Source organism: Talaromyces rugulosus, chromosome II (assembly GCF_013368755.1).
Source record: "Talaromyces rugulosus chromosome II, complete sequence".
Classification (NCBI taxonomy): Eukaryota; Fungi; Ascomycota; class Eurotiomycetes; order Eurotiales; family Trichocomaceae; genus Talaromyces; species Talaromyces rugulosus.
In genome coordinates this window covers 1,862,156-1,888,223 of record NC_049562.1, presented here as the reverse complement: position 1 = coordinate 1,888,223, position 26,068 = coordinate 1,862,156, and the positions used below count along the sequence as shown (strand labels likewise).

The following is a 26,068-nucleotide window of genomic DNA, read 5'->3' as shown; positions in this document are numbered from 1 at the left end:
CCCAAATATAATGAGAAAATGCGGGGTGAAACGATGATCGACTTGAAAAGGCGGGGACATGCACTTGGGTTGGCGGATATTGCGGAGAGAGAATGGTCTATGGAGCATGTAGGCTGAAGGTATAAAGGCCTGCATCCTTCCCCAGATTGGTGTCGGAGCAATTGCAGTCAAAATCTCACAAATCTTTTCAATCAGTTTAGTTTCCCTCATTTCAAAACACCATGAGTTCATCAGGTACTACGTCATGGGTTGACCGCGTCGTATCCTCGACTACGTGGGACAAAAGATATCCACATGATGACTTGCATTTTGCTCCCAATCTAAAGCCCAAGCCGTCGAAGATATTGGGGACTCCATCTAGCTCCCAGATTCTGTTTCTAGATGTCAGGATCATTGACTCCACCGGGCGTGAGCCCTACAGTGGAGACGTCTTGGTCCAGGGTGAGCGACTCGCCGCCGTGGGTAAGGTGCCTAACGTGGAAGAACTTCGCAAAGACGACCGGGTTCGAGTTATTCATGGCAAAGGACGCACCCTCATGTCTGGTCTCGGAGACGCACACACTCATCTGACGTGGAACAACAACGCGTTAGAGCTTCTGGGTGATGTTGGTGTCGAAGAACACACTTTAATCACTGCTAAGTCAGCGCTCAGTTATATTGATGCGGGATATACCATGTGCTACGGAGCTGCATCGGCCAAGAACAGATTAGACTGTGTGATCCGCGATGCGATCAATTCAGGTCAGCTCTCTGGCCCGAGACTCCTCGCCAACGCTATGGAGATTGCAAAGCGCGGTGCCGAATTGGCATCTGGTATCACTGCATTCGCCGATGGACCACTAGAGATGCGTGAAATAGTTCGACATCATTCAAAACTAGGCGTGGATCAAATCAAATTGAGCATGTCCGGTGAGGCGATAATGGAATCTCGGTCTGCTGAAGAAAGCTACTTTACCGATGAAGAAACAGCTGCTTGCGTTGATGAAGCACATCGGCATGGACTGCGCGTTTGCTCTCATGCACGCGCTCGAGAATCCATTATCCAATGTGTGAAGCACGGCGTAGATGTTATTTACCACGCATCATACATTGACGACGAAGGCATGGATTTGTTGGAAAAGGCGAAGCACAAGCACGTCGTGGCTCCGGCTCTCAACTGGCTTTACACTACTGTTCACGAGGCTGCACCATTCGGATATACCTTTGATCAAGCGGAAAAAGTAGGGTATAAGAAAGAACTCGAGATCGCCGTTCGAGCCCTGAGGGAGATGCGCCTACGCGGTATTACAATCCTTCCTGGAGGTGATTATGGCTTTGCCTGGTGCCCACATGGAACTTATGCGCGAGATCTTGATCACTTTGTTAAGCTGCTGGGATTCTCCCCGATGGAGTCGATTATTGCAGCAACTGCAGGTGTTGCGAAGCTTTTCATGCAGGAAGATGAGCTCGGCAAGGTTCTACCAGGTTACTATGCAGACTGCCTTCTCGTTGACGGCGATCCACTTCAAGATATCACCATTCTACAGGATCATTCTAAGCTCAACGTAATTATGATAAATGGTAGGCTCCACAAAATATCGGCATCTGAATCTGTACCTCCGTCAACAGGCACTGTGTTGTCTACACAATCCCGAAAGGAAAAGGAGTATTTCAACTATATTTCCTATGCAGATAGTGACGGAAGGTCACGGATCGGCCATCTCGATCTTAATGATGACAAAGTTTATCCATTGACGATGGCATCGGGCTCTCCCCTTGCAAATATGTATGAAGTGATCGAGCTTGGCGAGGAAGGGACTGTTCGTGGCACAGGAGATCCTGTTCCTCTCAGTTCTGTGAAGCTCTTGCCTCCTCTCGCAGAAAGAGACGTTTTTTGCATCGGCGTGAATTACCGCAAGCATGCCAAAGAGTATCAAGCCAGCGGATACAGCAGAAACAACGAAGAAATTAATGGTGAGTTTTACTCTCCTCCAGCAGTAGTACACTATGCAATGGATCAAATTGTATTTACTGATAATATATAGCACCACTCCCAGTGATCTTCTCCAAGCGAAGCACTAGTATAATCGCTGCCGATGAAGACATATTCCCTCACCCCAACTTCACGCAGACCATCGACTATGAAGGGGAATTAGCAGTGATTATTGGCAAAGCAGGCTTTGGGGTTCCTGCGGAAAAGGCGATGGAGTATGTTTGGGGATACACTATTATCAATGGTTCGTCTTCATTCCAGCTATAAAAAACCATAGATTCCTTACTAAACCTGGTTACTAGATGTTACTGCTAGAGAAAAACAAAAGGATCACCAGCAGTTCTTCGTTGGGAAATCCCCTGACACTTTTTGCCCAATGGTAAGTCGACAAATTTGGTCTCTCCTGTTTGTGTTCAAAAGATGCTGATAAAACAATTTCAAGGGCCCGTTGGCAGTGCCGGCAGCTGCGTTACCCCCGACGCTCCAGATTCAGACATATGTGAACGGTGAAAAACGCCAAGAAGGAAGCACCGCCGACCTCATCGCAGGTATCCCTCGGCTTATCGAAGTCCTGTCCAGTGGAATGACTCTACAGTCCGGCGATGTTATCGCGACGGGGACTCCAGACGGTGTGGGAATCGGTTTCCGTCCACCTAAGTTTCTTCGATCTGGAGACATTGGTAAGAGACACCCTTGTATCATTATCATTTTATCATGACTACGAAACATTTATTGACTTATCCATGTAATATCAGTCGAAGTGGCCATTCCGGGTCTTGGAAAGCAATCTAATCGGATTGCCCAGCCGTCTTCTGAAAACCTTCACTTTAACAAGGCTCTCAGCAAGAGCATAATACCCATACATAATCTGGGTCGGACGTGGGGAGGTGCATCTTTGAGACGTATTGGTAAAGAGAAATATATCAATGTTCGCGAACTTGGTCCAAAGGACACCAAGAAAAATACTCTTGTCTTCATTCACGGTCTCGGCGCTAGTCTGCAGTACTATGCACCTTTGATCCAAGCTGCAGGGCTGGAAGAAAGCGGACATCGTATTATACTCTACGATCTGGAAGGACACGGCCTGTCTCCCACCCGCGCATCGAAAACAGCTACTTTGCAAACATATGCCGAGGATCTAGAGTCATTGCTGTTGGATACAGGCGTTGATAAAGCTACGGTTGTTGGCTGGTCCCTCGGTGGACTTATTGCCATGCATTTTGCCGAAACACGCCCTTCATTGGTCTCAAAACTTGTGCTGCTAGGTCCAGGAGGATCCCCATTGCCTGCTCCAGCTGTGGACCTATTCATACAGCGTGCTGCTCGGGTGAGAGAAGCTGGCATGGAAGCCTCTGGTGTGGCACAGCAAACATCAATGGCAGCCACTTCGCAGCTGACTCGGTCATCGCGGCCCTTAGCTCTATCTGGGGTTCGACAATATCTCATTTCCACCCACCCAGAAGGTTATGCAAAAGGGTGTATTGCGCTCGCTAAATCACGAGATACAGTGATTGCTGTCGAGACTCTGCAAATGCCGACATTGATTATAGCAGGGCGTGACGACCAAATTTCGCCACTGCCGTTGGTCGAGAAATACCGAGACCGTCTACCGAACGGAAGACTGGAGATTCTAGATGGCGTAGGACATTGGCATGTCCTTGAGGATTTAGAGGCAACATCCAGGGTGATTAAAGAATTTGTTAACTAATTAAATCCCAACATACGTGTACCTAGGTAGATGCCCTTGCTGTATTACACTCGATGGATTTATTGTACAGCGTATGTTTTATCATACATGGCCGTCACATGCTGCTCGACTGTGATGGCTTTTTCATCTTCACTACCATCAAGTGGCCGTAGCTTGAAAGAAAGATTTCCAGTGTAGAAAAACGGAACACTGTAACGATGCTCCGAACCATCGTTAATGACTCGGTGGACAGCACTTTTGTACTTTCCTTTAGTCCAGCCGTAAAGCAAGTCTCCGGCGTTAACCACAAATCGGTTTTTAACCGCAGGTACAGGTATCCATGAGTTTGTAGGTTGGTAGAGAACCTGAAGACCAGTTTGATTTGGTTGCTGAAGGAGTAATGTTATGCACCCAAAGTCAGTGTGCGCCCCGGCTACTAGTGAGTCAGTGACAAATAGAAATATGGAGTCAGATAGCAAATAAATGGTCTTACCTCCGAGTTGCCTAGCATCTTTGCTTTTTTGCGGTGGATAATGGAGCAAACGAAGAGTTGCATTCGGGTCGGTCGTGAACTCTGCCAGGACATCTGGGGCGTAGGGCATGCCCGAAATGACAACTTTAAGGAGCAGATGATCCAGAGCCAACATGAGTTGATAATATTCTTGTATCGGTTGGCGAAATTGCTCCTCTGGTAGATCGGGCCAAAGGTTTGGCCCGCATAAAAAAGACCCTGCTTTTGGGTCATCAGGCGAAAGCTCTTCTCCGATATACAAGCCCTAAGAAAATAAGATGAGCAAAGGAAACGACAGTCTATGGCAACATTGAAACTGGGATTCAAAGTAATTGAATATCTAATTCACCTCTTTTAAATCGGGAAGCGTGTCAGGCTGTAGCGTTTGTCCCCCGATCACTTCATAGCCACGATTTGACTTTCCTATCGCCTTGTCCATGCCCACTGCCGTCTTCTTCTCCAGGGGAAGATCGAAGAAAATCTTAGCGCATTCTATCATCTTCTCTTGAAGATGCAGAGGAACGCCGTGACCTTCTAACTGGAAAAATCCATAAGTCATACAAGCATCTCTGACCTGGTCAACCACCGCATTGCGGGATGCATCTGATGCTGAAGCGTCGAGGAAAGGGCTAATGTTGATCAACGGAATTTCCAAAGAGGCAGCCATGTTACCTGGATAGGGCTGGTCAGGTACATTAGATTCAAAATCCCAGAGTCCTTATAGTGGGGTACACATCTATAATATACCTCTCTATCTCGCCGCTGGCCGATCGGGGCCGGCCGATCTTATCGTTATCGATCAGATAAGGGCTAGCTGTCTCGAGACAAATAAAACTAGAGCGATGCTCAAATTTAAGCTTCTTATTGGCTCTAAACTGCAAGTTATCTCAAGTTGTACACGCATCCAACGCACAGACTCTGCCATGTTCCAACGACACTGCCAAAATGTTATCACCTGACTTACTAGGATTGGTAGTAAAGTGGTATTTATAACGTATCTCACAACCCACCTCGCCCACCCAAGCATGCCCGCCCACCTGTAATCCCATACAAAATAGCCGTTTTTACTATTTAAAATCTCAACAATTTACTTAATAATTATATATAAAAATTTTAATCTTATATAGAAAATATTTTAAATAACTAGTTTTTAGGAAATCTAATTTCATAAAGCTATATTAAATAAAAATACAGCTGTATGAATAAATACAATAAAATACAAGAATACTCTTGTAATTTTAATTAATAATACTTTTTTTGATTTGAAAGTCGGCGTACTATATATTATATAGATATAGAAAAGTATATTATATTTTAAACTATAGCTGTCTAATAAAAAGTTGAGATATTACGTAGTAAAAACTGGCTATTTTGTATGGGATTACAGGTGGGCGGGCATGCTTGGGTGGGCGAGGTGGGTTGTGAGATACGTTAGCGGCTAACTATGTTTGTTGATCGATTTTTGATCAGTTACCTTTTCCCAAAAAAGGACGACGCTCAACGCGCACCCCTTATTCTAGTCAACAATGAAGAAGCTTGAGAGAACATGTTGTTACCCATATCAAGAGCTGGATGCTCCACGATTACAATTATTTATACGGATTTTGGCAGCCATAAACTAAAATGCCCTAATCAGCTGTCGAACTCTGAAAACCTACAGAATTTCCTCTTTCAGCTAGGGTTAAGGGCTTTTATGGGCCTTTGAAGAATCTAAGCCAGTTATTTCCCCGCTATCCGTTCTAGTTTAGGTGCTGTCTTGTTTTTTGTGGATTTTTGAGAGTTCCAGGCCAATAATAGACGAGCTCTAATAAACACCAGAATTTTCCATTTGCTACTCTTATAGAACCTAAGGATAATTTACAACCATCAAGTTTCGAAAACTTCTTTTTTTGGCTTTGCCTTATGGCCTTCGCTCCACGGATTCTGTGGCATTTATGCGCCACAATATAACGCTCGTAATGGATAATCTATCAGGGCCCTCCACGCGCTCACCTTTGCCTGCTCCTCCGGCCGACACTACTATTCCTGAGAGTACCATGGCCACGCCGTCAGTATCTTGATTCCTACGAGATAGATTATACTAACCGGCTCACAGCTCGTCAACCATTGCTACTCCTCTCCCGCGAGCTATCTCTAACCGTAGTTTTCAACGCCTTGAATTCGAGTGGCCTTAGCTTGCTAATAGTCTACGGCGCATTCCGTGGCCCTCAGACAAAAAGACTGATGAGCCGTATGAGCCGACAGTATACGGTAAGTGGTGGTACGAATGGGCTCGAAAATTCCAGGGCAGCCGGAACCTGGTCAGTAATGTCGCAAGAATCATGGAAACGGAACTTGGCATGCAACTCCGAGGCAAAGATACTACTTCATGCCCATTCTCGACCAAGACCTTGATGCCGCGAGGGAATTGTATGAGACTAATGTTCTTGGACCGGTAGCGGTTACTCAGGCTTTTGCTCCGCTGCTTATCCAGGCACAAGGAATGTTGGTCTTCATCACTTCGATAGCGGGTTATCTCCATGTTCCATATATGGGTGGGTTCTCGATTCAACAGGAACCCTTCTTCTGCTCAAAGAGACTAATCCTGTTTTTAGGCACCTACGCGGGCACAAAAAGCTCTCTTGAGCTCATTGCTGAGACTCTGCGTTTAGAGCTAGGTCCGTTCAACGTCAAAGTTCTTTCCATCGTCACAGGGGCGGTCAAAACGATGGGTCAGACGTACTTTGGCGATTTCAAGCTTCCAGACGACTCTCTTTACAAGTCTATTGAGGACATTATTGCTGCTAGAGCGCGTGGTGAAGATGGAAGACCACGAATGGCTTTGGCGGAGTATTCGAATGAAGTGGTCACCCAGATCATCCAGGGTTAGACAAGCAAGTTTTGGTGTGGCGAAAATGCCGAGTCAACGAAATATGCAAGTACTAATCTGGAAAGTACTGCTTTGGTAAGATTTCTCCTTAATGTAATACTTAACGAGGTTGATAGTCTGACTCAAGTTCTCTAGGATGAGGGCTTGTCTCATGGTACCGGTCTGGACAAGTTGAAGTAGTACACTAATAGTCATATATCAGAATGTATTGGCTTTAAGTAACCTTTCCTATGTCCTGCTATGCAAATGGAAATAAATCGACACTAAGAATACTTCCTTATATGTTACTTACAACGTGAAATACACATCCAATCTGGCCAATAGGAAGCAGCACTTGAGAAGTGACGCACTGGCCGAGAAGAGACATTTGATATTCTAGCCAGCTTCCCCAAGACGAAATTCACGACCTAGAAATTTGAAGTTGAAGATGCCTCTGTGATTGGGCCAATAATAATAATAGCAGAGAAGCGGCAGAGCGGAGATGCGGGAAGCTGCGGAAGATCTCACCCTGAAGTAGCGGAATAACTACCACCATCCGTCTTCCTAACTACACCTATCAAGAAAGCATATGCAAATCGAAAGATGAATTCCAACATCCCAGCAGAGCCGCCGCAATTCCCGCCATTAGGGCCAGCAAGAACCGCTCGTCGGAACCGGACTAGGCTTGCCTGCACCCCATGCAAAGTTCGGAAGCGGAAGTGCGATGGAGGAAACCCTTGCGCAACCTGCACCCGATACGATTATGAATGTTATTATGATAAACCGGCTCGGCCAAGGAAGTCAGCTGCAACATTGCTGCGGCACCGTCAGTATCAGGAGTCCAGTCCCCAAGTTGGCACGTCGCCGCAGGAACCGCCGGACAAGTCTTCTCCCAAGAATGCCGGGAATACTAGCAACAACAATAACAATGCCAATGATGAGAGTCACGAGACTGTCCAGATTCAGTCAGCTTCCACAAAGCGGTACATGGAAGCCAACTCTGGTGTGCTTTTCCCGCGTACTCTCGGCTTGAAGTTGAACTCTAGAAACAATGTGCAACAGGGAGATTGTCCCGGCTGGAACCTGGGGATCCGCCATAGCCCGCGGCGGTCTGAGAAGAGCATCACTTGGGTCTTACCTTATAGTTCTTGGCTGGAGCTGTGCCAAGTCTATAAGAAACGTGTTCATCCTATTTATGGCTTCCTAGATCTGCAGACGGTATGCGCGACTGCACAACGGCGATGGGAAGATCCTCATACAACGAATGAATATGACACTGTGTTATGCGGAGTTGCGGCGTTGGGATCATTATTCTCATTCCAGGCAAATTGGGAACAAGAGCGTCATCTAGTCGAATGCGCCAAGGAGATCCTCGAGACATCTGGTACCATCACGAAGCCAACCCTTGATGACGCGGCAGGCTGGCTTCTGCGTACGTTATACCTGCGATGCAGCATATCTCCGCATGCAGCATGGATGGCCAGCTGTATTGCACTTCATATTATTGAAGCAACTGGGATACACCAGGAATCTGCCTCTGGTGTCGTGTCGCTGGTTTACGCCGACACCGCAACGCCGCCATCAAACAGTGCAGGGCAAGGGCACCAGGAAGTTGAAACAAAGAGGCGAATTATCTGGATTGGAAGACTCTTGAATACCTGGATTTCTTTTGAATATGGGAGATCAAGAGTCATTCTTCGTGGAGCCTCTTGGCCCCTCCCTAAACCAGAGAGCCGAGATGGCGATTATACCTCTACCTTGATTTCTCTATTCCAACTCTCCGAGAATCTAGACCCAGACAACGATATACCGGCCGTAAATTTGGAAAACTCCTTGGAAGAATTAGAAAAATATGATTTTGAAGTTGACGCGCTGATTCTTTCCCAGAGTGTCTTAGCTTTCACTATCTACAGACGCCTTCAACTTCTCGGTTTAAGTGTCAATAAGACGGCCGTTGATAGGGTTATTAACCTTGGGCGCCGAGGCCTTGAGGCATCCCGCCGATGCATTGATTCAAATTGTCCCTGGTGGCACGTCAATAATGTGCCTTTTCAATTCACTTGCATCCTCTTGGTGATTGACACTTCGGATTCCCTGACGCACGTCCATGATTCCGTTGCTGTTCTGAAAAAGGCCGCCGATCACTTTGGGACTCCTAAATCCCATCAAGCATACGAGACTATTGAACTATTTGTTCGTCTATCACAGCGGCGAAAGGAGCAAGATGCGGCTCTTCTAGGGAAATCGCTATTTATGGACCAAACATCCGAGCAAGAGCAGGAACAGCACCCTGCTATAGAACAACAAAGTGTTGCTACCGATATTAACAGCATGGATGGGTCGTTGCTTTGGCAAAATGATACCAACAATGGTCTCAACCTTCCCGATTTTGTGAATCCTATGGACTGGCAGGCCTTTATACGGGATCCTCTTGACTTTTCGGCAGCAATATTTTAAGCCTCAGAGAGGATGAAATAATACTATGCTAACTTTATAAATAAACACATTTGCAATAACTTTTACTTAACATATCCATCTACGTATTCCCAGTAATAGAAAGCCTCATGAATTCAACATGCTCCGTCCTGGGTTTATCATATGGATTTCCCACCTCCTTAGTTCTGCCAATTCTAAGCTTGGGCAACCATTGAGAGGCAGCGTTGTTGCTTCGCATGCCATGGATATCATGATACTGCCCTAAAGTGGGAGAAATGAGAAGTCAGAAAATAAAAGTTTCTTTCGAAAAATTTCTCTGTTTCACCTACAAGTACAATCTTTGCCTCCAAAGTTTTTGATTACCGTCTCTCCCCCAGGGTGGCGGCGAGCAAAGGTAGAACAATCGTAGACTATATCATCAATCACGATCCCTAGATAAAACAGTTATTTAGGTTTGCTCGTCTTTTATCGAGTTTTTACCAATGAGGCTTTATGTGATACATACACAAATCGGTATGATCCTTTCCATTTCGCTGCTTAACCTCATATGCCGGTATAAAAGGGAGTTCGTCTCCTGATTTGCGAGAAACGTAGTTTAATATTTTGTTCATAATGATTGCGACTTCAGCATCATATCGCTTGTTACTCCTTTGTGCCGAACTGATAAAATCTAAACCGTAAATCACCATTACCCCTCCTGAAAATACGCTTGAAACTAAATAGACATTCAAGGCTATTGCGGATATGAGCGGAAGCTGTGCGGCTCCAACGCAACAAGTGACAAGAAACCAAAAACCATGCGATCATTAGTCGAGTCTGAGAATACAAGTTGAAGATCATTTAAGTTGTCCAAATAATCAGATTCAAATGTTACAGTATCCATTGAGCCAAGTAGTTTGAAGTTCTGCTAATAAGTAAAAATTGTAGAATTGGTGGAGTTAGTATAAGCTCCGGATCTGCGCTAATGTCAGAGCAGTTTTGGCGGCTTCGCTTTTGCACCTTGCGAACCCTCCAACAAAACTACCGCCACGATGCTTGCAGCAAAGTCGCGTCTATCTTATCTCCTGAGAGACAGTCGCTGCCTACGCTGCCAACTCCAGGCCTCCAGGGGTCCTCTGGCCAGTCTCCGCTATGCCAGCAATAAAAGCACAGCAGCCCGTTCAACGGAACAACCACCGTCACCATCGGAGAACTCCTCCCAACCCGAGATAGGAGCACCTCTCTTACTCGACCGACCGCTTGGCCTTTCATACCCTCCATTTCCGGGGCAAAATACCGGAGTCGACAAGCGCTCGTTGCAAGAACGTCGTGATGATTTTGTCGACCGCGAGAAACATATTGCGCGACGGAATGAGCTGTGAGAATTCATCCCGGTTTGACTGGATAATTGCGGTGCTAGAGTACTTTGCTAACTCTTTTTTCTCGTCGCGTCACTTAGAAAAAAGGAGTTTATCAAGCCCTACTTTAGAGAATGGACCAACTTGAAATATAATGAAGGCAAGACATTCCGATCAAATCCACGGTTATTCAAAAGAGAGCTGGCGCTATTCTTCCCCAATCTCTACGGCATCACCCTCGCATCGCAAAACAAACCCAAAGACACAACGACGATCACGCGGGGGAAAATCTCTGTCATCAGCTTGTTCTCCAGTCTATGGGCCGAACAGCAAGTCGCCACATTCACAGATGTGAAACAGAACCCGGGTCTTTTTGAGGCGCTTGCCACCGATAAGACATCCATAGCACAGAGGATATCAATCAACGTGGAAGAGAGCGCACTGAAAGCGTGGTTGGTGAAGAAGTTCATGTGGAGAATGCGACAACAGCTGCCCGTTGAACAACATGATCGGTATTTCCTAGTGCAAAAGGGCATGACCAATGCGATTAAAGAAGCAATCGGGATGCTCAACAGCAAAGTCGGCTACGTCTATCTCCTAGATGATGCCGGACACATCCGATGGGCTGGAAGTGGATCTGCAGAGCCTGATGAGAAGGAGTCGCTGAATGCCGGTCTTCTAAAATTGATTCGTGAGAAAAGTACTCCTATCAACACCAAAGGGAAAAAACCAGGCAAGCCCAAGCCTAGAGTGATTCCGCATCAAAACGTGGCAGGAAATCCTTGATTTTGCAGGAGAATAACACTGCTGCTTGAAAAAAACACCGGGCGATCTCTCCCATCTAATCGCAACTATTCAGACAATGTACCATAGATTAACCACATCCATAATTATATATGCACAATACATATATCCAATTAAAAAGAAGAAGAAACAATGCCGCTTCGAGTTGACCGATCAGGCCGAATTGCAGACGCCAGACCCATTCCCATACTAGTATAAACATTTTTAAAAAAAAAGGGATAAACGCGAAGAGCATACCCGAGATCCAGCTCGATGCCGTAAATTAGCTGAATATGAAAAGCATGAGACAGCAAAACCCAATGAAAACACCAAGGATAATGCCATCTCGCCTCCGTTTGGCGCCGATTTTGCCGATCAACGAGTTCATGCCTGGAATCTGTCCGGCCGCGCCGACAATGCGCCGGTTGATGCTGGCTAGGGTTTCACCTTGCAGGCCAAAGTTTTCATTGACAGCGTATGCCTGGGACAGAACCCTATCCATCATATTGTGACTGTTGTCGATACGCCCTCGTTCCTCAAGCATGTATTCGGCCTCTGCAGCATGCGGGTTGGAAGATCGGTAAGCGTCGATGTCGGAGCGAACATTCGAAAGAAGATTTGCCCGATCGCGGGCTTCGGATATACTCGAAGAGAGACGCTGCAGTTCCCGGCGATGTTCCACGAGCACTTCGCGATGGCGCACCAGATAGTTTTGTTTGAGTCCGGAGGAGGTAAGACTTGCTTCCGAGTCAAGCAGGCGGGTGAGTTGGTTGATCAGAGATTCACGCTAGTGAAAAAAAAAAATCATTAAACGCTGCTCTTTGGGTTTATATGTGTTGGGGGATTCATCCGTACCTTTTCGAGGAGTTCCCGGAGTTGGTCCTCGACTCTTAGCTGTTCTTCCGACGGTTTCGCGGGGAGCTGTGACATGGATGCATATTGCGAGTATGTATGAAAAAGGCTTTCGGTCTACATCCGCACGTAGAAGAACTATTAGCGACAGTCTCAAAGGTATCAGGGGTCAGAAAGATTGGTTGTACCTGAGTCTCGAGCGATCTTGCCTGCTGTCGGAGCTGAGCCCATCCACCACCAGTGGACGTGGTCATTGTGAATTGGGGAATAACCAGGAGAGTCGTGACAGCCAAGAAAATGAGGTTATTTCAACGTAAATAAGTTATACAAATATCTCGTTAAAGAAAGAGCGGGCGAATCATGGTCTGAAACGTTATGATGGGTCCCCCGAGGCAATGACATATGCCGGATTCGTCTCACCAGCCACAGTCCCGTCTTGCACGTGACTTGTTATCATGACTAAGCCCAATCCAAAACCCGCGGCCCAATATGGACTAGCGCAATCACGCTCGACTTTCGCGAGAAGCCCTAGTCCCACAACCCGCAAAAATCGACGTTTGCTGCTATCTTCAATCCTCCAACTCGACAATTAACGACAACGACTCGCAGCCGCACAACATGGTATGTTCCCTGGGAACGCCCGATTTATTTTTGTGTCAATCAATACAACCACAGCGACGAATACTGATTATTACTTTTTTTCTCTGCAATTTAGTCGAGCGCCAAGGTCAAGACCAACCAGCTCTGGGGAAAGAGCAAGGATGATCTCTCCAAGCAACTCGATGAGTTGAAGACTGAACTCGGTCAGCTCCGTGTTCAGAAGATCTCCCAGGGTGCTTCCTCCAAGTTGAACAGAATGTACGTTGAACCGTCGACTTTTATATACCACATCCAACGTCTGCAACACCGAATCGAAGAGACGGGAGGCCATTCCAGGGACGCACAGAAAGAAACAATTTTAAAAAAAAGCAAGACGACCAACAAATTGATTGAATTTCCGGGCAACCCTGCGAAAGGCCACCCTTTTCGAACTTCTTTTTGGCTACAGACGAGGAATTTTTAAAATTCGTGTGCGTGAGCAACTGCTAACCGCAATCTTTTTGATATATAGCCACGATGTTCGCAAGTCGATTGCCCGCATCTTGACCGTCATCAAGGCCAACCAGCGCGCTCAACTCCGCCTGTTCTACAAGAGCAAGAAGTACCTCCCTCTCGACCTCCGACCAAAGCACACCCGTGCCATCCGTCGACGACTCACCAAGAACGAGGCTTCTCTCATCACCGAGAAGCAGCGCAAGAAGAACGTGCACTTCCCCCAGCGGAAGTATGCTGTCAAGGTATGTTTGCGAGATGTTTCCCCTATATAACCCATTATGTAGTGTTGACATATGTTTTACAGGCTTAAAATGGTGTGATTCATGACTGTGTCGTTGGGGGTGTGGGTAGTTTGTCACTGGTTGTTTTCTGATTTCCGTCGACGAATCTATTATGGGTTGTTTTTTTCCCTTTTTTCATGGGTCGATCATCAAATAAAGAGCGGGAATTGTATCTTACAAAAAACAAAACGAGATGCAGACTTCATATTTCCATCATCTTAATATGAGCAATGGAAATTTTTGACATGACATAATTCTTATCCTAGTTATTTAACACTGTTCTACATTTAATAAACGTAGATTCCCTTCTCGAATGATCAATATAGGCATGACAACCAAAACTGCATTTTCCTATATACATGCCATATTGGTTTTTACCATTACCGTCTCCATCATTTTCCTTTTTGGCCCTGTACAGCGCCATTCAATTGTGGAGGCCCAGCCTCAAACGTCCACATTCCACCGCAGAGACAATTTTTCATGAGTTGCATTCGCAGAACCAGCCTGTAATATTGCGCAGTCCTAGGGGACGAAGGCTCTCCCGATATCTCACAGCAACGAATGCAGCGTCGATGTGTTACGGAGCTCGATGTGGAATCCTTGTTGGCATCGTTATTCAGGTTAGATCGTCGCATAGGAATCTTTCTCAGTATGTCAACCTGCCGAGTCCGGCGGTAATATTCGGTGCGACGATCAGTAGACAACCCAAGCCAACTAAAGTCCGTGAGATATATGGCCATCTGGTTGATCTGGGTTTTCGTGCTCGGGATAATCTGTTTGAATAGGGTACTAACGGCCGGAACAAAAACGGCAGGAATGCGGGAGTTGATCAGGAGTTCTTTCTCTGGAGAACGGCGTTCGTTGTCTTCGAACCCGACACCCTGGTACGCAAAGCGAACGGCATTGTCGAGTTCAACCAAGAATTTCTCGTATATATTGATTGGGACTGGGCAGTTGTTTATCATTTGAAAGAATTCAGCATAATACGCCCGAGCATCGCCCGTGAGAGGAAACATCGTGTGTCCGGTAGATAAACCGCGCAATCCTCGACAGATGAAGTTAAGGAAAGCCCGAGACATGCTTGAGAGGACAAGTGTGAGAGAGAGCGATGATGTTGATTTCACTGTTTCCCTGTTAGTATGCTAGCCGATGGTCAAAAGGACATGGCCGTGTAAATTCCTCCTTACCTTTTTGTGCAAAAGCCTCCTGGTCGTCTAGAAGCGGTTCAAACTCTTGAGCAAGTTGAAATAAATCATCCAATATAAAAAGAATCAAGTCCAAGACCCACTTCACGTTGCCGTGGACCATTCGCAGAACATCTGACGAACAAAAAGTCAGTGTGTACAGGGCATGCAGAGAAACAAATGAAAGCATACCGTGATCATATGACTCCTGGTCTTTGAATGTCTTGCTGTATGTAATAAAATACACGAATAGGATAGATGCATGCCGAAAATTGAGCATTGACCACGCAACAGACGACGATAAGCTTCGAGATGTGAAATGATTCTGGAAGCCAAGAGCAGCCTGCAAGCTTAGGCAACGAGGGACAAAATGGTGTTGCATAAGCTTATCCGGCTCAGTGGTGAAGTTACAGTGAATGGGCAACGCTCGGTACACTTCGCTGACAATTGCATTCTGGGCGTCTGATGCACTTCAATTTAGTACGACTCTTTGCATTGCGTAAAGGAAACTTACCAGGGGATATATTGCGTTTAATCACCGTTAAAACATCATCAGTGTTATATTCAATAGCACAACCGCGGCAAAATGCGAGCGCTAGAGCAGCGATTCCGGCAGAATATTTATCTGTTGGTAATATTAGCTTTCACTCAGGTCCCTTGTAGGTGTATCTAACATACTCTCGTCATATAGGCCACCTTCTGTGTGGAAAGAATGTTCCATATGCCTAAGTCGAGCTTTCCACTCGCCATCTAGAACAACAGCAACGCAGCCATTGGGAGAAAAGCAAGTGTAGAGGCCTAGTGGAGATTAGGCGTGCAAAATAACAAAATATAGTTGGAGAATTACACGAACCGGAAACATCAAGGGGATAGTGAAAGCCTGCTTGAGACATGCTAGTCACTGTACTAGGATCATCGGTTCCGACAAAGCTAGCCATAGTCTTTGGGTTGTAAAAGGAGATGGAGCTATCGTCGTATGTTACTGCGAGAACATTCCCAAACTCAATTTGATCGACGGAGACTATGTATCTATCGGAGCTCATATCCTCTAGTCGTCGAATTTCTAGTTTTGTCTAAACGACATCAATATAAGGACTTTATGTTTTATTAGGTTCCGACTTTACCTTGTTCTGGGAACTGGCTTTCTTCTGGACCAGCTCCTCGAATACGGGGTGGAGGCTCAAGGCCGTACTCTCTAGTTGCCACCTGACCATGATGGAAGAAGGCGGTGGCTGGTGTCGTAAGTCATGGCCGGTATTTTGGATTGGACTCGAATAAATAGCAAGAATCCATGGGCCAGAAAATGAACTGCCGGCATGATCCGGTTGGCCGGCGATAATATCAAGGCTAGTGATTTGGTACAGGGAGTTTTGATATGGAGCAGGTTCTCCTATATTTCCAGTTTCGTCCCTGTTGGTCTTGAATATCCTGCCAGGATCTTCTGTTTTGGTGTGAGTGATATTGAAGGCCGGGACGGGAAAGGCTAGTGTGCCGGATGCCTGCTTGGGCTGGCTCTGGTCCCAATGCGGTGGAGTCCAGGTGATTTCGATTCGATATACGCTGATTTTTTCCAAGAGAGAGTGGGTTACGACAAGAATGCCGTCTAGAGACAGAGTAAAAGCTTTAGCCATGCTGTGTCGCACAAGTGAAGAATAGGAAATCCAAATGCATACTCGAAGTAGCCAAAAAAGCGGCATGTGTCAACACGCGGTCAGACTGGCTAATAGTCTTTAATTCGGCGTTGATTTCTGTCCATCTAGCGTCGGGGTTCTGGTATATCAACTTGATAATTCCAGCCCTAGTCACGCAAAGAAGAGCCGGTTTGCCTGCGGGATGGAAAGGGCCAATCGGTTTGCGCTGAAAAGGGGAGTAATTCCACCTCCCATTCAACTTGGTAGCTTGATTGAAAGTAGGCACCTAAATTATGGCTGGTAAGTGATCGATGCCGACTTGAAGGTAGGTTATCATTCGAGACGTACGGCACGGTTCGGATTCATCCACATGGTTCCAACGACTTGGGCATTGTCGTCAGACGGGTCGAGCATAGTCTGACGGCTTATCGATACGTTGTTCAAAGCAGTCGAGGTGGAGAAGATGGAAATGCGGCCGGCCGTATCAAAGATGGCCAAGTCGCTTCCCGTCTCATTCCAGCTCAAATGGGCCAACGGCTGACCAGCATGAATGTCTGGCAGCTGGCGGAGCGGATACTCTTCGCTCAGCTCCCATTTCCCATCGGAAGGATTGCACGACATGTGGCGAACGGCCACACTGAGGCTATCCTGGGATATGTATGCAATGCAGCCCAGTCTAGACCAGGCAATCTTCCTGCATTTTTGTCAGTCGGGGGGAGATCTTGGCAGCATATAGAAAAAAAGGGGGTTTTCAACATACTGACAGCAGCCCAATACCCGCATCTCGTCAAGGCGTTGCGCGAGGCCTTTGGGAGGCTGTGGAGCTGGCAACGCGAGGTCCAGGGACGCAGGATCTCCAAAGAGATCGTCGACATCGAGGCTTTCGTCCATGATCAAAGGCATTACACGGCACTGGATGCAGGATCCAGTGGCGGGTCAACTAGGAAAGCAGACTTGGATAGATTAAATATAGCAGGCTGAGGGACAACATCAGAGGATTCCGTATATTCAAACGCCGCATTGAGATGAAGTGTATGCTATAAAGGGCTCTCCAGGTCAGGCGGCAGAAAGGAGCCTTGTCAACACTCTAGAGAGTCATGTCGATTGTCCTCCTTGTTTCCATCTACCTGTCTTTGACAATCTCTCGTTCTCTCTCTTTCTCTCTTTGATGATGCAGCGGAAGCCGCGACCTGCGCTATTCCCGATGTGGCGGTCACGGGATCCCGCCAAAGCAGAGCTTCCGCCCAATCACAGCTGGGCTGCGGGGTACAACACGTGACTACGACCCGGTATCCCGGACAACCAGCAGCCAATGAGAAGGCGCGTGAAGTATGCAGATTTGTTTTTTGATGGACAGAATGCTGAGTGATTATCACATGGTCATATGATTATTGCCATGATATTTCGGTGTTTGGAATGTCGATTCTGCTGCAGTGTGAAACGCGGTGTTTGTCTATATGCACGGCCAAGTTGTCTCGGAAAGACAACAACAATAATAATAATAACAAGCTAAAAACGGCTCCAATCACAAGACCTGAAACACGTACAATAAAATATACAATTATCCACAGCATAGTTAACTAGTATATGATTGTTATACATAGCATAGCATTGATGGAAACTGGTCATAGACTTACAATAATACCTCTGGTAGTACATAGTATAAAAAATATACTAAAGCACCTGCAGATTCCCCGCCCCGGCCGCTTCGGGCGCAACCTCTGCTCCTCCTGATACTACGTACATACTAACTAACTAATTATTCCAGCAATTTAATCCCGGCGAGCGGGTCAAAATAAACAAGAGGCGGGTCCGTCATCTCGCCCCAGTTCTTCTTCTACGTTTTACCCGCGTCGATGCTTGACAAACAACGGGCAACAACCAACCGCCCTCCTCCACTTCTTCTTTCCCTTCGTTCCCTCCTTTCCTCCTCCCACAACAACCCGCCCTATTTTATATTTTCGCATCCCCATTGCCTGTGTTTTTCGCCGCTTGCTGTGTTTTGTGTGCGTTTTCACCTGGCCAGTTTCAATGTCCTCGTGAATACGGACTACGTATTCTTTCTCTTTCTCTTCTCCCCCCCCCCTAATCGCCCACGGTCGCTTTCTCGCCCGTTTCGTCATGGACGAGTCCGCCAGCCTGCCCCTGCCCACGCCCACGCCGCTAGAGAACGACTCATCCGACTACAGCTACTCCTCATATGCCTCAGATGACTCTGGCTTGAGCTCTCCTCCTGTGTCACCGCAGACGCCGCCGGGCTTCTATCCATCGCCGCCGCCCTCAGACGAGCAGCAGCAGCAGGAGCAGAGCAGCCAGCGCCAAGCCGAGCCGGCCAGAAAGAAACGCCGGGTGGGCCCCACGCCGCGCTTCACGCAGCATCTCGACCTCAACGATCCGTCCAAGCTACAGCTCGACCAGCTCGACTTGCTAGTCAAAACCCTCCGCACGCACCGCAAGATCGTCGTCATCGTCGGTGCTGGCATTTCCACCTCGGCCGGGAGTAAGTCTACTTGTCCTTTGCTTGGAATTTATTTCGTTATTTGTAGCTAACCCGCGTCGCAGTCCCCGACTTCCGCTCTTCCAATGGCCTTTTCAAGTCGGTGCAGAAGAAACACAACCTCAAAGCGTCAGGCAAGCAGCTGTTTGACGCTGCTGTCTACCGCGATGACTCTCTCACCGCCTCTTTCCACGAAATGGTCCGCACCCTGTCCAAGGAAGCCGCCGAATCAACCCCCACTGCTTTCCATCACATGCTAGCAAGGATCGCCCAAGACAACCGTCTGTCGCGCCTCTATACTCAAAACATTGACTGCATTGAATCCTCAATGCCGCCTCTAGCCACCCAGGTTCCCCTGGGTCCAAAAGCTCCCTGGCCACGCTGCATTCAACTGCACGGCAGTCTACAAAAGATGGTTTGCCAGAAATGTCGCCATTTGAGCGAGTTCGATGGAAGTCTGTTTGAGGGACCCGATGCCCCCGCCTGCCCGGCCTGCACCGAGACCGACGACTTGCGCACCACTACGGGACAGCGAAGTCATGGCGTGGGTAAACTGCGACCTCGCATCGTCTTGTACAACGAGCACAACCCCGATGAGGAAGCCATTGCCTCCGTGATGAACTCCGATATCCGCTCACGCCCAGATGCCGTCATTGTTGTGGGGACTAGTCTGAAGATCCCCGGCGTGCGCCGCCTCGTCAAGAGCTTATGCAAGGTTGTTCGGAGCCGACGAAATGGCGTGGCCATGTGGATCAACAACGAGCCTCCCGTCGGTAAAGAGTTTGAAGATTGCTGGGACTTGATCGTCGAGGGTAACTGTGAAGAGGTGGCTCGACTCGCTGCCCTGAAGAAATGGAACGATGACACCCCCGATACCTTTGAAGAGTGCGACGCCGCGGAGATTGAACGTCTGAAGCAACAAGGCCAGATTTCGGTTGTGGTCGAGACCCCGAAGAAGAAAGTCAAGACGATCAACACCGGCTTCCTTACTCCGACATCGAATAACGACGAGAGCGGAGCCGAGCTCGCACACAAGAAGCCAACCAACGCGGTCACTAACCCCGCAAGCAAAGGAAAGAGTCTTACCGAAATGCTGGCTGCCAGCAAGACGAACAATAAGAAGAAGCCAGCCAACACCAAGAACGCCTCTAAGAATACATCTAAGAATGCATCCAAGAAGCCTCGTGCTACCAAACCACAGACATCCAAAATCACGGAATTCAGCAAAGTTACCAAGGGACCGAAGGCCTCGGATTTGGGAAAGCAAGTCAAGTCGGAGATCAGTGACATTACCAATGCAATGAAGGTCCTTCCTGAATACGGAGCGCGCAACAATCCCACCCTCATATTCCCGAAATTGGTTGGCGAAACATATGACGCAGTGGCCAAAGGCGATCAAGTCTATCAAGATGGCCATGAGAATACAATCTCCCCTGAGCAAACAGCACAGGGCGTGGCGTGACAGTGTCCGTCAATTGATTCTTCCAGTTGTTTATTATTACCGTGTCTTTGTGGATGTTTTTTTTCTCGGGTTTTTTTTCTCTCTTCCCTGTACAGTATATTTAAAGTCTTGTTCTAGCTCGACCGGTTCGGCGCATCAGTGTGGCGATGATACCAGCATAGACCAATACTCCGGCTTACATGGATGGCGTTTTGAGAGTTCAGTGTACAAGCTTTGCTTGACTACTGAGGCGTTGTTGTTGGTTTGTGGAATAAGGAACGGGGTTCATTGTTTCTTCGTGTGCATTTTGATTTTGTACGACCTGTGATGGATGGAGTCTGGTGTTTCCGAGAGCAATTGGCTCGAGGCGTTGTCTGGTATTTTTAATTGAATTTAATTTAATCGAATTTACATGGTGTGCCGCCAGTCAGATGTTGACACTTTGGTGGCATAATTAATATTCAAAATGCTGTTTCAATACTACATGTACATATGTAATCAACTGATGTTGCATCCTACATATGCAGATTCAACTACAATTGATGTAGTACAGTGCGGAATCAATTCACTGTTGACTACTGGTGTAGCTAGTCACAACTTTGTCGGTTTAGCATTTAAAACATTCGAAATGTTGGATTTGTTCCTTTGCGGCTTTTGATGTATCAACCCACGTTGATATATATTTATATACATACATACATCAACAATTATCAACAATTGGTATAGCATTTCCATGTTGAAACGGCAAAGGACTAAAAATATTACTTAAGTAAAGTAAATAACACTAAAAACTTAGAAAAACGAATCCCAATGTAAACTATGATTGCCTGCTTACGCCATAGCGGCGCTTCAGGCGGAAAGCGGGAATATTTGTCGCGTCGCGCCTTTCAGACTTGCGCACGTTTTTAATTTTTTTAATTTTTTTAGTTTAAATATCGACAGCAACCGCAAACCGGAGAATAATAAACTGCAAGATCAACCGGGGAGGAAATAGATTGCAACTATATTCAGTCTCTCTCAAGCAAATATCGCATTACTTGTTTTTTCTTCCTGGGTTGAGTGTCCTATCGTTCTCTGGCCTTGTTTCCGGCGGTGGCGATTTCGCGTCGTTTCCTGCATCTCGTATCCGATTTCCCCGCGACACAGCTCGACCACAATATACCATAAGAAATGCCTCCTCGAAAGTCAACGTCGTCTATACCGCCGACGGACGGCGAGGAAGGCAGCGCGGGCATGCAAAGCACAGAACAGCAACTAAAAGCTCAGGCCGAAGGGGTCAGTGTCGAGGTAACCAAACAACACAATGGTCTTACAAAAGTTTCAAAATCACATTTGCTGACCAAGTTTCCCAAACACAAAAAGGACCTGCTTCTTCCTCGCTCTGTAACGCAGCGTCTGGCCAAAAGCGTACTGCCGCCCAACACGACGATTCAAAAAGATGCCCTTTTAGCGATCCAAAAGGCAGCGACGGTTTTTGTTTCCTACCTATCTTCACAGTAAGGCCCTTATTATTATTATTTTTGTCTTCCCACCTTTGCGATATGTATGTATATCTTGCTTATCGGTGATATTTCTTTCCAGTGCAAATGATGCGACGCTCAAACGGACCATTGCGCCGTCCGACGTTTTATCTGTTCTCTCCGAACTCGAGTTTGACTCGCTGCATCCTCGCCTCGAGCGAGAACTAGAAGCCCACACCGAAGCACAGGCAGGCAAGAAGCGGGCAACCAAGGAAAAGAAAGAAGCTGCTGCATCCGAAGGCAACCCAGAAAATGCGTCGATGGTGTCAACCACAGGCGAGGCCAAGGGCGGCGACAATCAAGAAACAGGAATCCGGGAAAAGAAACGCGTGAAACGGGACAGTGACGGACAGGAAAAGACGGTTCCGACGACGGACGACACTGAGGTTGAAGAAGAGCCAGACGACGACGAAACTGAAGAGGCCGAGGACGAGGACGAGGATGACGAGGAAGAAGAAGAGGAGGAAAGTGATGGGGGTGACGAGACGCAGGAGGCTGAGGATCTCGATCGGGTCGAGGGCCCTGATCAAAGGGACCGTCAGGTAGAGGCAAACAGTGACAGCGAGGAAGATGAGGATGGACCGGCGGCGCAGTTGCGTTCGAACATGGGACTGGGCTAGTCGGGGGGTTTGAGGACAGTTGAATCGAGGTTGACATGATCTAGTAGACAGTGCGTAATGAGAATGCATGAATTACGGTATAGCTTGTTGTCATGTCCTATCATGATAGAATTTGCATTTATTCATATGACATGGAATTGGTTATGACCAACTCAATTCTGCTATGATCTAGAGTAACACTGTAACATTAAAACAACGACTGCAACGCCGTGAAACAATAACCCTTTTTTTAGGTATCCAGTCCGTTAAACAACAAAAGATATATCTACTCGACCACCATCTCGTCTTCATTGCCCGTCTCGCCATTACCCCAAAGGCCCTCAATCTTGAACTCCTTGGCCCATCCTGACACGATCTCCTTTGTGTCCGCACCGGCAATGTTGCTGTCACCAGCAGAGCCGTCGGTCGCGATGCCCACGACAGGCAACGTTGGCGGCTCAACCCAGCCTTGGATTCGTCCATCACGCCAATCGTTGATGACAGTCATGGCCGCGCTCTGGATATTGGGGACGCCGCCTTTACCCAAGCGACCGCGTTTACGGGCGACTTGGATAAGGAAATCGTTCGTCTTGTCGCCGTTGGACGGGAACAGTGGTGGGATTCCGTACATGTCGAGCATTTTCTGGAAAAGCGCCTCGGTGCTAGAGAGACGTTTGAGCAGGAGATTGACCGCGGGAACCGGGTCGGTGATTTGTTTGGGGGGAACGGCGTTGAGAAGCACGAGACGGGCGTCATCACTCTCCTTCTTGGACGAGGACGATGACTTTTTGTTGTTTGACGAGTTCGGGAAGACGATACCGGGCGAATCGATCAGCTTGAGCTTGCTGTCCAACTTGACCTCTCGCAGACTGGTTGTCACGCCGGCCTCGGCACCAGTTGGGCATGCGCTGCTGTGGCCCCGGTTGAGGCGTGCTGTGAGAGCGTTGATGACTGACGATTTCCCGACATTGGGATAGCCGATGACGCCGACAGAAATGGCGCGTTTCAGCTGGGAGGTGTGCGCATAGGACTTGAGGGCCTTGAACAATGTTTCAGACGTGCCCTTGACGCTCAATTGCTTGTGGTCAAAGCTGTGTGCGTTGGGTGCGCCATTGGAAGCCTTGAGAGGCAACGTGGGGAAATATCGTCGAAGGTAAATGAGCCAGGCCTTCAGAATTGGCGGAGGCACCAGGTCGATCTTGTTCAGGACGAGGATGAGCCGCTTCGAGCCTGCTTCGGCGGCCATGATCTCGCGCTCGACGTCCTTGGATCGTGTACCCTGCGGATCTCTGGCGTCAAGCACGTAGAGGATCACGTCGGCGGCAGAGGCGACCTGCTTGAAGACCTTGTCGAACGCCCGTCGCGAGCTTTCTTTGGATGTGACTTGTGATGCGAGCGTGGGGATATCCTTTTGATTCAAAATTACGCCGGCTCCTTCCTTGCCGTCCTCATCCATCTCGTCGTCATCGTCATCGTCCATCTCATCGTCGTCGTCATCATCATCATCCTCATCGTCGTCCTCGTATTCTGCTGCCCTCGCCCGCGCAGACGCGAGAAGAGCCGCCATTGGGTTTGAGTCGTCGCCTCCATCGTCCATCTCATCGTCATCGTCGAGGTCGATATCGCCGTCATCAAGGAGATCCTCGTTGTCGACTTGCTCAATACCAGCAGCCTGTCTCTCCGCCTTGCGACGCTCACGAGCCTCTTCACGAGCGCGCAACAGCTCTTCTTGCTTCAATCGCTTCCTCTCTTCAATATCTGCCAGCAGTCTGTCCTTGTACGGGAACAGGTTGGGAATACCGGGGTCTTTCTTGACTTTGGAGCGCCATGTAGGATCCTATCACCACAAGTCAATATTTTCATCCTTTTTTTTTTGTAGTTTTTTTAAACAAGATAAATTAACATTTTTCGCCTGTTTCCTTAATTTCCGCTGCTTAGCCGCACCGGCCTTTTCAATCTTGTGTCGTAGACGTACGGGCGTCCGTTTGGACTTTTTTCCTGTATCGTCAAGCTTATCAGTTATGTGCTCTTTTTTTTTCTCTCTTCTTCTTCACCGCCTCATTGTTGACAGTCGAGGCCAATCCACATACCTAGCTTAACCATTATTCGTTATATCTCCTGATCACAACAAGGAAAAAAAAGAGAGAGACAAAAGTAAAAAGAAAAGGATCAAGACAAGACCCGATAGCAGATCCAAAAAGTCTCATCGATTTTTTTGGTCCCGCAGAGTTGTGGAGGGCCAAGATTTCGCCGCGCTAAGATAAGGAACATCCGTATCGCCGACTCCCGAACTGAGTCAACTTATTAATATTTACACTCTTTTTCTTTCTCATTATTAAAGACGCAAATCTGTCGCCATGTCTACTACCGCTGGCCATGGATCGTACTCGGCCCCGCCGCAGCTTCTCTCTTTTGATGGTCTGTTGTTTGACTTTGACGGCACCATTATAGACTCTACAGATGGTACGTAGACGCTACGGAACCTCTCTACAAGTAAGGCTGATCGGGGGAACTAGCAATCGTTAAACACTGGCACTCGTTAGTGGCGTTCCCGTTCTCAAGTAAAAGGGGAAACAAATAAACTAATATAAAATATCTCAGACTGGCAGAGGAGCTAGGTGTAGACCCCAAAGTCATTTTGGCTTCTTCGCACGGCAGAAGGAGCATTGATACTCTGGCTTTGTATGACCCCAGCAAAGCCAACTGGGAATGTAAGTTTCATGTCTGCTACAAACCACGTAGTCACGTTAACACACAGATTATAGATGTCAGCAGGATCGAGGGTGCTCTGCCCCGCAACTACGGTCAGGATGCCGTCGAGATTCCTGGTGCGCGGGATCTTCTCGACAAGCTGGAGGCTGCCGGTGCGCCTTGGGCAGTGGTTACATCTGGCACTCGGGCTCTGATCACAGGGTGGCTGGAAGTCCTTAAACTGGCCCACCCCAAGTTTCTTGTGGTAGCAGAGGATGTGGAGCAAGGCAAGCCAAACCCTCAGTGTTACTTGCTTGGCCGGTCACGGTTGAACCTGGGAGAATCGAGCAAGATGCTGGTGATAGAAGATGCACCGTCGGGAATCAAAGCTGGAAAGGCAGCTGGATTCCAGGTGCTTGCGTTGGAAACTACTCACACTATCCAACAACTGAAAGATGCCGGGGCCGATTGGATCGTCAAGGATTTGCAAAGTGTGGCGCTCAAGTCGTCGAACGGCAAAGTGGAGATTGAAATTAGCAATGCTCTGCAATAGAGGTGGGCTTTAAAGTCAATATCACATGTATTTAAGATTATATAACTAGAAGGATCATATGGTATATAGATATCATGACTGACGGGTCAACGGTCGGGTGACAAAAATAAATATAATACACGCATTAATCGTGATAAAAATGGTATTATT

The 26,068-nt window shown here is 47.6% G+C and overlaps 12 protein-coding genes across 12 annotated transcripts; 8 read left to right on the top strand and 4 right to left on the bottom strand.

Annotated features, from left to right (window-relative positions):
- Positions 1-221: 221 nt before the first annotated feature.
- Positions 222-3,680, top strand: TRUGW13939_03125 (uncharacterized protein; the record flags this gene model as incomplete). Its single annotated transcript, XM_035486310.1, has 5 exons — positions 222-1,953; positions 2,025-2,216; positions 2,275-2,351; positions 2,415-2,652; positions 2,728-3,680. 5 exons carry the CDS (start codon positions 222-224, stop codon positions 3,678-3,680), a joined length of 3,192 nt encoding a protein of 1,063 aa, XP_035342203.1.
- Positions 3,681-3,739: 59 nt separating this feature from the next.
- TRUGW13939_03124 (uncharacterized protein) lies at positions 3,740-4,837 on the bottom strand (the record flags this gene model as incomplete). The annotated part of the gene is made up of 3 exons (XM_035486309.1): positions 3,740-4,092; positions 4,153-4,435; positions 4,520-4,837. The coding sequence occupies 3 exons, from the start codon at positions 4,835-4,837 to the stop codon at positions 3,740-3,742; spliced, it is 954 nt and encodes a 317-aa protein (XP_035342202.1).
- Positions 4,838-6,538: 1,701 nt separating this feature from the next.
- Positions 6,539-7,039, top strand: TRUGW13939_03123 (uncharacterized protein; the record flags this gene model as incomplete). The annotated part of the gene is made up of 2 exons (XM_035486308.1): positions 6,539-6,704; positions 6,765-7,039. The coding sequence occupies 2 exons, from the start codon at positions 6,539-6,541 to the stop codon at positions 7,037-7,039; spliced, it is 441 nt and encodes a 146-aa protein (XP_035342201.1).
- A 582-nt stretch (positions 7,040-7,621) lies between these two features.
- On the top strand, positions 7,622-9,475 carry TRUGW13939_03122 (uncharacterized protein; the record flags this gene model as incomplete). Its single annotated transcript, XM_035486307.1, has 1 exon — positions 7,622-9,475. One exon carries the CDS (start codon positions 7,622-7,624, stop codon positions 9,473-9,475), a length of 1,854 nt encoding a protein of 617 aa, XP_035342200.1.
- Positions 9,476-10,485: 1,010 nt separating this feature from the next.
- TRUGW13939_03121 (uncharacterized protein) lies at positions 10,486-11,577 on the top strand (the record flags this gene model as incomplete). Its single annotated transcript, XM_035486306.1, has 2 exons — positions 10,486-10,811; positions 10,893-11,577. The coding sequence occupies 2 exons, from the start codon at positions 10,486-10,488 to the stop codon at positions 11,575-11,577; spliced, it is 1,011 nt and encodes a 336-aa protein (XP_035342199.1).
- A 280-nt stretch (positions 11,578-11,857) lies between these two features.
- TRUGW13939_03120 (uncharacterized protein) lies at positions 11,858-12,680 on the bottom strand (the record flags this gene model as incomplete). Its single annotated transcript, XM_035486305.1, has 3 exons — positions 11,858-12,361; positions 12,430-12,543; positions 12,615-12,680. 3 exons carry the CDS (start codon positions 12,678-12,680, stop codon positions 11,858-11,860), a joined length of 684 nt encoding a protein of 227 aa, XP_035342198.1.
- A 364-nt stretch (positions 12,681-13,044) lies between these two features.
- On the top strand, positions 13,045-13,831 carry TRUGW13939_03119 (uncharacterized protein; the record flags this gene model as incomplete). The annotated part of the gene is made up of 4 exons (XM_035486304.1): positions 13,045-13,047; positions 13,142-13,284; positions 13,538-13,763; positions 13,826-13,831. 4 exons carry the CDS (start codon positions 13,045-13,047, stop codon positions 13,829-13,831), a joined length of 378 nt encoding a protein of 125 aa, XP_035342197.1.
- Positions 13,832-14,194: 363 nt separating this feature from the next.
- On the bottom strand, positions 14,195-17,520 carry TRUGW13939_03118 (uncharacterized protein; the record flags this gene model as incomplete). The annotated part of the gene is made up of 10 exons (XM_035486303.1): positions 14,195-14,925; positions 14,990-15,121; positions 15,179-15,448; positions 15,501-15,611; positions 15,665-15,784; positions 15,840-16,059; positions 16,111-16,589; positions 16,660-16,903; positions 16,966-17,311; positions 17,378-17,520. The coding sequence occupies 10 exons, from the start codon at positions 17,518-17,520 to the stop codon at positions 14,195-14,197; spliced, it is 2,796 nt and encodes a 931-aa protein (XP_035342196.1).
- A 1,218-nt stretch (positions 17,521-18,738) lies between these two features.
- Positions 18,739-20,576, top strand: TRUGW13939_03117 (uncharacterized protein; the record flags this gene model as incomplete). The annotated part of the gene is made up of 2 exons (XM_035486302.1): positions 18,739-19,117; positions 19,180-20,576. The coding sequence occupies 2 exons, from the start codon at positions 18,739-18,741 to the stop codon at positions 20,574-20,576; spliced, it is 1,776 nt and encodes a 591-aa protein (XP_035342195.1).
- Positions 20,577-21,725: 1,149 nt separating this feature from the next.
- TRUGW13939_03116 (uncharacterized protein) lies at positions 21,726-22,695 on the top strand (the record flags this gene model as incomplete). The annotated part of the gene is made up of 2 exons (XM_035486301.1): positions 21,726-22,051; positions 22,137-22,695. 2 exons carry the CDS (start codon positions 21,726-21,728, stop codon positions 22,693-22,695), a joined length of 885 nt encoding a protein of 294 aa, XP_035342194.1.
- Positions 22,696-22,960: 265 nt separating this feature from the next.
- Positions 22,961-24,777, bottom strand: TRUGW13939_03115 (uncharacterized protein; the record flags this gene model as incomplete). Its single annotated transcript, XM_035486300.1, has 3 exons — positions 22,961-24,511; positions 24,578-24,672; positions 24,765-24,777. 3 exons carry the CDS (start codon positions 24,775-24,777, stop codon positions 22,961-22,963), a joined length of 1,659 nt encoding a protein of 552 aa, XP_035342193.1.
- A 254-nt stretch (positions 24,778-25,031) lies between these two features.
- On the top strand, positions 25,032-25,918 carry TRUGW13939_03114 (uncharacterized protein; the record flags this gene model as incomplete). The annotated part of the gene is made up of 4 exons (XM_035486299.1): positions 25,032-25,137; positions 25,191-25,212; positions 25,276-25,385; positions 25,440-25,918. The coding sequence occupies 4 exons, from the start codon at positions 25,032-25,034 to the stop codon at positions 25,916-25,918; spliced, it is 717 nt and encodes a 238-aa protein (XP_035342192.1).
- Between the last annotated feature and the right edge of the window lie 150 nt (positions 25,919-26,068).